The sequence below is a fragment of the Benincasa hispida genome, chromosome 2, assembly GCF_009727055.1.
Source record: "Benincasa hispida cultivar B227 chromosome 2, ASM972705v1, whole genome shotgun sequence".
Lineage (NCBI taxonomy): Eukaryota > Viridiplantae > Streptophyta > Magnoliopsida > Cucurbitales > Cucurbitaceae > Benincasa > Benincasa hispida.
Genome location: NC_052350.1, coordinates 46,998,100 through 47,007,237, shown reverse-complemented (window position 1 = coordinate 47,007,237; position 9,138 = coordinate 46,998,100). Strand labels below are relative to the sequence as shown.

The 9,138-nt window shown below is 34.8% G+C and overlaps 1 protein-coding gene across 1 annotated transcript; it reads right to left on the bottom strand.

Moving 5' to 3' along the window:
- Positions 1-1,260: 1,260 nt before the first annotated feature.
- LOC120071637 (elongation factor P) lies at positions 1,261-8,399 on the bottom strand. Its single transcript, XM_039023999.1, has 11 exons — positions 8,002-8,399; positions 7,761-7,791; positions 7,608-7,621; positions 7,454-7,504; positions 6,321-6,390; positions 5,133-5,202; positions 4,948-5,015; positions 4,516-4,639; positions 2,581-2,620; positions 1,874-1,941; positions 1,261-1,650 (listed from the first exon to the last, which is right to left on the bottom strand). The coding sequence occupies exons 1-11, from the start codon at positions 8,209-8,211 to the stop codon at positions 1,638-1,640; spliced, it is 759 nt and encodes a 252-aa protein (XP_038879927.1). The 5' UTR covers positions 8,212-8,399; the 3' UTR covers positions 1,261-1,637.
- Positions 8,400-9,138: the final 739 nt, after the last annotated feature.

Sequence of the window (9,138 nt, the reverse complement as noted above, 5' to 3'; positions counted from 1 at the left end):
TTTTAGATATGATATTAGGGTTACTAACTCCCGATGGGTATTATGTAACCGTCGAGAGTTAGTACTAACTCTCGACGCTTAAAATTACTCGTCGGGAGATATGCATGTATCTCTCGACGACGAGGAAGAACCATCGGGAGTTAGGTCATATTGCACCATAACTCCCAGTGATTGTTGTACGACATCCGGAGATATTATATCTCCTGACGATTGCTTTTAGTGTCGAGAGGTCTTCTTTTTCTTGTAGTGATATAATGGACAAAAATGTCAAATGTTTAAATCTCCACATCATATATATAAATATTTCTAAAGTTCAACATCATGTACATGTGTGGACTCAAACACTAAATTTTTTTTTTTTGTGGATAATACAGTGTCATTATCACTTGAGTTCGTGGTCACACTCTCGCATGCTATTAATTTAGAAGAACATTCATCTTAATATTAGTTTATTTTACTTTTTCTTATAAATAATAATTTTGATTCTCTAATGGAAATGCAGTATAGTCTTGAGTAACTATAATTTTTGCCTGAAAAAAAAGATGCAACTTTAATTTGAAATACAATGTGATAATTTATTTCGATGACTTCAAATTTAATTAATTAATTAATTATACGTTAAATATATATTTTTTTAAACACTAAACATCTAGATAAAAAAAATTTTAAAAAGGAAAAAAAGACAACAAAACCAAAAGGGATACAATAAAAAAAATAATAATAAATAAATATATATATATATATATATATATAATCTCAAAAGACTTTCGACCCTCTCATTCCCACGAATCTCTTCGATGTTCACCACCAAATCCGTCCATCTTCATGGCTAACAACAATTCTTACCTTCTCCATAGTTGTCTCTTTCGTCTTTCTTTTATTTCTTAAATATTACATCACATTTAGAGAGAGAGATTTGAATTTGCGTTCTTCAACTTTTGGGAAATACTCTCATCATTTTTTCTACTATAAATTATTACGAATTAATGATTTCATATGTTGTATGTCACAAACAACTCCATGGCGTTACCAAATCAATCATTCAATTTTTGAGGCCAATGAATAATACTCGGACAATTTGCTAACACGAGTATAACTTATCATTTAAGACACCACTTCTTTCCTTTCAAGTCAGTAGTACTCAAAAGTGTGAATTCTTCCCTCCATATTTGTTGAACTCAAAATAATACTAACACAATTTAAAGTCTTAATTTTTATTGCGTTAAGCATTTATTGTAATTTCGAAATATAGTGCTCAAATTCACGTATCAAGTTCATCAATCATATAAATCTCCGCAAAACAAACCCTCCAGAAGAAGAAGGGCCTAAATAACTGAAAATGGGATATCAAATATGGGGGCAGTAAAACATAGTTCTGTCCCTCTTATACCATACAACTATAAGGCATAATAAAGAAGCATCTAACAATAATTCAATATAATCCTAAAGTATTGTTGGCCGTTGCTAGATTTTATGAGGGTGTCTACCATCTTGATATTAAAAGCTTTTATACCTCCATTTCTACAGTAGAACTGCTCATCGAAAAGCAACGAAACAAAAAATTGAAGTTCACGTTAGCGTAAAAATGAAATGGCCCAGTGACCAATCCAACTCTCCTCATCGCTGGAATCACGTGACTATCCCTTTGCCCTACCAAGGAGAAAGATGGTGTGAAAGATGTATATTAGAAAGATTGTTTAAATGAATTTCCACAGAATGCAATGCTTCTCCTTCATCTAAACTTGGTGACTATAAATCCAAGGAAAACAGTATTGGAAGAGGGATGATAGTAGGAGCGAAAAGACATATTTTACTAAAACAGAAAAACTTGATCACAAATGCTTCAATGGAAGTAATGGACAAGAGGGTGTACCTCTCGATATAAGAGTCATCCTCTGTATTAATCACTACAACGTCTCCAACAACGACGTGTGGCGGTACCTGGAAATACATGCAAATCACGGTCCTTAGCACACTCTAGGTTATACTAATAATTGTCGTAGAGGAAAATTTGAACTCGGCTTGGTATAGTGATACAGAGGATATGAAATAGCCAAGAATGTATTGAAACATCTAAAATTCGCTGAGGGGAACTGCCTCAATGGCTAAGCCACTGCACGGTGCACCCTGACATTCGATTACCAGAATCATATACAATGCCTCTGTCTATCAATGTACAACTTGTTGCAGATTCATATGTACAAATGCATACATTGATGTGCACATCCATAGACACAAAAATATACAAGTGCACACATGCAGTGCCTGTGTATAGCATATGAACTCAAATTATATTTCATTGTGATGGTGAGAAAGAGAGTCCATGTGGATAATGTTTCTCAGATATGAACACGTGAATCTATATCCAAGAGAGAGTGTGGGGGCAGTCCATGGGAGGTTCATCAAGGCTAAGAAAGTGGAGCATGAAAACAGATTCAAAATATGGGCAAGACTAAAAATATGGGCAAGACTAAAAATAAATTAGATAAATAGTAACCACACAAGTGAATCCAAAATGATTTAATTTTGTCTCCTGGGAAGGTTAAGTAGCACTGTATAAAAATTAAGCACCTAACTTACTTTTATTGTCATGCCATTGTCCAGTAACGCCTTCTTTTCCCTGAAACAAACAAAGTTATTAGGATTTAAGATTTATGGCCAAGTTAAAGCACCAAAAGAACGATCTAGAAATCTTTTCATAAATTATGCAACGACAAAAAGTTGGGAAAAAAGATGGATGGAAACAATCCATTTCTCTGAAGCTTTCAAAAATGAAATTCCTCTTGATTAATACTCTTAAAAACTCTGTTTTCTGCTCTTTTAGCTTTTATCTACTTACTATCTCGCCTTTTCTGATCCAAGTTAAATCAATCCTGAGCAAGAAACAAACCATACTTGATACCACCATCAAATGTTTGAAAATACTAATAACGCTGACAATATAACGATCTCAATTGTCGTGCCAAGGGAAAGGAACTCAATGTTTCAAGGTGTTTCTCTCTCTCTCTTTTTCACTTTTTTTAAATATCCGTGATTGTGAGTATCCAGACCAGTTTATGGCGCACCTTGACTAATCTCACGGGACAACCTGCATGAAACTCGTAGGATATTAAATCCTAGTTAAGTGACCATCATGGATTGAATCCATGACCTCAATGTTTTAAAGTCTGTTTCAGGAAAAAAAAATGTTTCTAAGGTCAAAATTTGAGGGAACTTTGAGATGATATATGCATTATGACCATGGCCATTCATTTCTGCACTTCAAAGTCCCCTTCCAAGTCTGTTGGGAAGAGGAATTATCAAACATGTAGTATTGTGACCACTAAAACAGGATAATAACTCCAGACTCCTTGAACACAACTGAAGAATACCCAGGATTATTGATTTCAATCACTAGGGAACTCTTAAAATTCCTTCACTAAAATTAGAGTCAAGCCCAAGAATATAAATGCCGTAGCCTCCAGAAGGCAAGGGCAGGAGTTTCTAGGTTCCTGGAAGAACTTGAGAGATGAAGGTGGCTTGAAAACACTTCCAACAGCAGAGTGAAACCATACAGACGACCCCAAGTCAAGAGTATAGGAGAATGAATAACTTCCCATACAAAGCCAATCGTGTAATTAGTTCTTGATTTCACATGATTGGTGTTGATAAATATTTAATAAAATGCCAAGCATGGTCTGCAATATGTTATGATTGTCTGAGTTATACTATATTAACATGCCCAGTGTTTGAGCACACGATAGTAAAACAAGGGTTGAGTTTGTTGTTTTAACTTGAGAGATTTCCAGATGCCAATATTTTTCTCTAATCAAACTCCAAACTCAGAAGCTTAGAAGCATGGATATGGACATGGAGACAACACACGGGGATACGCTAATTTTAAAAGAACCAGGACATGAACACATTGGGGATATGCTCTTTTTTAATATTATTTTTTAAGGATATATACAAATTAAACATAAAATACTAAATGTACTCCACTAAAGAAAGCATAAAATCTCAAGTTGATTAACAATTACATGAGATGAAACATTTAGGTTTCTTACTTCAATTTTTCCTTTTCTTTCTTTAGCCTCTTTTTTTTTTTTTTTTTTTTTTCAAAAAAATAAAATAAAATAAAAAATTAACATCTTTGTTTAACATATAGTTTATTTGGGGTTTAAATTTGGGTCTAACACAAAAAGTTGGACCATTGTCTCTTTAAAAAATTTCTCAAGCGTGTCCAAGAAGTGTCTTATTGTATCCCACGTGTCTGAAATTAAATATAAATAAAAATAGGACACAAAATTTGCATGTCGGGACACGTGCCTGGAGTGTGTCCATCCTTCATAGCTCAGAGTTCCCTCCCTATATTTGGATTGATTTCTCTTACCCCCATATCACTTGAATTCATTTTTTGAACAAAAAGTCTACCGCATTCTAGCCAAGATAATATTGCGAGAAAGATTGTAACTGAAAGTTGCATGATCACAATTTCGCTTTTTATTACACATACACAGGTAGAAGGAAACATACTTGGGAGTAGCTGCAATTCCCTTCATAGGTGGTTGCGCTTCCTTCACAACACATGTCACTCGTTTGGGAACCGATGCAGATAAGGGAGTGTCATTGAAAAGTTGTACCATAACTTTCATGTCATCTATTTTTCACGTTTATAAAGTGTTAGTTCCTAGAATAAAAAAAAAGATATTAATTATGAATGGTGGTACATGACAAATAACATTGGCTTGACATTTTGTGGCATGTATAGATATAATTATCATTATTATTATATAAAATGATAGAATAATGGGGAAACATTTTTAGACAAGCCAAGGTTTTTTCGAGTTCACAGAGAGATAAGACTTCAATCACAAATATTTAATCATGATAGATAATAAATAAGTCAAGTAACAAACCGAATATAAGTTTGTAATGCTTATGCATGATATTTTAAATTTTCATCACCTTGTAAATACATGGCAGCTTTACCAAACAATTCCTCGGGAACTTCCAGTTGCTCAAACGTATCAGGGCTAACATACAATCAACAGAGCAAATTTTCAGTAAATTTCATTCTAAAATACTTTCCCATTCAAGTTCACCATATATAAATATTGAAGGGCTTGTAGCTGGAGAATCATGGAACTCACTCCATTAATAGTACTTTGGCATCCCTATCCCTACACATAAATATATATGCTTTCTCCTGCACAAAAACCCCTGCAACAATTCATTAGTCACAAGATGTGATGGGAACTTACATTAGATAGAAGGATTACTAATGCTTAACACTATTCCTGATGTTTAGACATTAAAATTATAGTACTATATCATAGGTATGGATGGAATAAAAATTTCTGGTAGTAGATGTCATAACATTAAGGTTTTATAAATATTTTAAGAAACAATCACTGCATACATCAACAAATGACAATCTACTAATAATTAGAGGTATCCCAACAAAACGGTCGAGCAGTTTATTCCATGCTTATTAAAGAGATGTATGACCTAAATGCACAACCTCATCAAGCAATTTATCCAATGCGAAGTTCAAGAATCCAAAACTGTCCTACTGGTCCATCAGACTGAACCAGTTTATTATTTTTTGACAAAAAAAAAATCAAATATAATACGTCAAACATGCTTTTTTTAACAAGCATATCATATATGCTTGTTTTCATTCTTTTCCCCGTAATACAATAAATTAATTAGAGGAAATTATCTTTAGTTTTAAATATCTTTGGAACTTCTGTATTTAAAATAAAAACCTTTAAAGTTTCAACACAATAGTTATAGAATGAGTCACAATATTATCAAAGTATGAACAATAAATACTTTAGTAAATATGTCCTTCTCAGGCCTACAACTTGAACTTTTGAAATAATGTGACATCATGCATTTAACGTCCATATCTTTTTCTTTTTTCTTGTTCAATTATCAAAGAGAAAGAAAGTTCTCTAATGGCCATATCATGCAACAATGCTTAGGTGATAGAAAAATTAGACAAAAAATGAAGTTGACAGCTCTCTATACACCATAAAACCTCCCAACCTGGATTAGTCAACCATGAAAGAAATTGCTATGATCATTACTAACGGGAATTGCTAAAACATCAGTCAGTGAATGTATGACATGCTGAATTTCTTTCAAAACTGTTGCCGTTTAGGATCTAGAAATCATGTTTAAAGTTCAATACAAAATACGTCAGTAAGAACAAAAACTAAGAAATGGAAATAGAGAAAAACGTCCTCAAACAGGTTATAGGATTTCATTTGCAACAAGATTTGTATAAAAGGCACATCTGATGCATGGGATATCTATAAGGAAAAGTGTGTAACTGTCAACAGATTCATCTGTGGCCAACCGTTGAGTTACTTTGTTTCCACTTTCAACGTCACGAAGTTCAACCTGTGATAAAGTAGAGGTTAATTTTACACTAGCAAACAAAAGCACTTGCATTTCATCCGAAAGAAAATAAAACAACGTTGACCCCATGACAATTGGTGGGTATGCATATATACACAATATGTACACCATCCACATATTGAGTACATATATGCAATGTCATACACAAACTTAGACATGTGTGCATCCATACACACACGAGAATCAAGGGAGAGAGTGAAGCACCCCCGGGGTGGGGGTCCACTATAGATTTTACAATAAAGGTTTAAATGTCCATCAAAATTAAGTAGATGCGAAACATATAAAATGTTGTTAATCATGCTGTGGAACAGGCTATTATTGCGAAAATCCCAGGGGGGAAGGGACCCTTAACCCAAGTGTTATATTTGATTATTTACTAAAGTCTCCTTCTCGAAGAACATTTTGTCGTTCCTTCGCACCCCCACCCCAGGGTGGCAGAAGTTTATGAACACGGTTCGAATACCACACATATGAGAGAGAGAGAGAGGTGGAAAGATGCATAGGAAAGAAGATCATCAACCGAGAGTGAGAGGCGTGGAAGTTGAGCACTAGAAAAACTGAAAACCAATTTTCCAAGTAATTGCTAAAAATCAATAATCGTGTCCCACAAAAAATACGTATTTCTCACGAGTCTCAACCACTTCATGTGCAGCGTTGTCTCGAAACACTCTAGCCTTCTTCTAGGATGACTGCAAAGATTCTTTGAGGCTCTTAGGTAACACCAGGAGATGCCAAAGAGGAAAGGCCACAGCACGATGGAAATGGTAAAAACTAACCTCTGAAAATACCCAAAGACATCTTTAACACCTCAATTGGTAGGATTTTTTGGGACATTTTAGGACACTGAAAAGGGGCTTGACCTCAATGGGAATGTTTAAAATTAAGATAGAACCTTAAGCAATTATTCCGCCTTTGCTTGATGCAATTGGAGGATCTTTCTACTATCTCCCTTACCCAAATAAAATGCATTGCTTGTCCCAGAAAAAGAATCCAAGAAAATTCAATTAAAATCGAAATAGCTAAACTTTGAAGTTCAGAGATCAACCTTAATCGTGGCTTTTCCTCTTCCTTCATGTGAATGTTCGACTTTTGTAACCTAAACCAGGAGACATAACCAAGAAACAAGCATCATATAAGATAATACTACTATTCTATTTCAATCATATCAATGAGAAGTAAAGATGTAAAAAAAAGCATACCTGGAAAATACGTTCTGGATAAAATAATTCATGCAACAAAGCAAAGTCATCCAATCAGTGTATGCATACAAATCATGAGAGACAGAGATAAACGATTGCTTTACTAGTCAACAGGCAGTTCACAATCAAATATCAACACATATAGACAATAACCTTTCCGTTCAATTATATTGCCCACTCTCACCTGCATCATAAACAGAAACCACAAGAAAGTAAGACATCTCAAACGACAACGTTGAACAAAAATACAACAAGTTGCATCATACAATCGAAACCCATTAAATTAAAATCGCTAACCTAAGCTACACATAAAACCCATTATGAAAAACTACTAAATACAAAGAGAAACGTCGAATAAAATAGAAAGATCACCAAGTAGCAGAAGCAAACTTACATCGGAACCTTGGACTTTGAATCCACGGTGTTGAATGACGGACCATAGAGAGCAAAGCAAATGGCGGTCACCGTCCACGACGTGACGAGCTCGTGCTGAAGAAAGCAAATCCGATACAGAGGATGAAGAAGAGAAGGATGAAAAATTATTGGATGAAGGGGGAGAGAGGGCCCTAGAGATCCCTTTGCGCAGTAGAAGAGCTCGGATCATGTTGCAGTGCAAAATCCAGTAGCTAAGTGAAGAAACTAGAGCTCCATTTCCATCATTAATGACCGGATTTTGCAATGACGATGGCCACCTTCTTCGTCCAGTTTTAACTCCGACGCTTTGCTCCGGTTACCATCATCCGGTGGCGTGGCTTTAGGCTATTTTATAAGATGGATTTTTCATTTTCTAATGTAACATTTTACGGAGTGTTTGTTTCAAGAGTTAAAAAGATTGAATAGGTTAGACATCCTAAACAACCGGTGGCCAATTCGGTGACCAAACTCCGACTGCCACTTCAGTGATCGTTGTCGGCCAACCTTCGACGGCCATCAGCCAAGTCCAATCAAATGAACATCCATAGGAGAGTTAGAAGATTCTTCGATCTAATGATTTATTATGTGATGCTTATTCTCAAGACAAATTAATAATTAGACCATCAATATTCAAAGTGAGGATTGAATCTCCTGCATTTTTAGAACGAATTCATGGTGATATATATGGACCTATTAACACACCAAGTGGACCATTTAGATATTTTAGTATTAATCGACACATCCAACAGGTGGTCACACGTGTGCTTATTATTAAGTCGAAATCTTGCATTTGCAAGATTATTTCCTCAAATAATTAAGTTAAGAACATAATTTCTTGATTATACAATTAAGACCATTCGTCTTAATAATGTTGGTGAATTTACACCCTAAGCTTTTGATAATTATTGTATATTAATTGGGATAAGTGTTGGACATGTCGTAGCTCATGTTCATACACAAAATGGTTTAGTAGAATCATTCATAAACCGTTTGCAATTAATTGCAAGACCATTACTTATAAGAGCTAAGCTTCCTTCATCTATATGGGGATATGCTATTTTGCATGTAGCGTCACTTGTACGCATTAGGCCAGTAGTTTATCATAAGTACTCGCCAT

Excerpts from the sequence above, each read along its gene's own strand:
- LOC120071637 (XM_039023999.1), bottom strand. The coding sequence starts at position 8,211 with ATGATCCGAGCTCTTCTACTGCGCAAAGGGATCTCTAGGGCCCTCTCT. Across the intron at positions 7,792-8,001 it reads TCAAAGTCCAAGGTTCCGAT|GTGAGAGTGGGCAATATAAT; the intron begins GTAAGTTTGCTT and ends TTTATGATGCAG. Across the intron at positions 4,640-4,947 it reads AGCTGCCATGTATTTACAAG|ATGACATGAAAGTTATGGTA; the intron begins GTGATGAAAATT and ends CGTGAAAAATAG.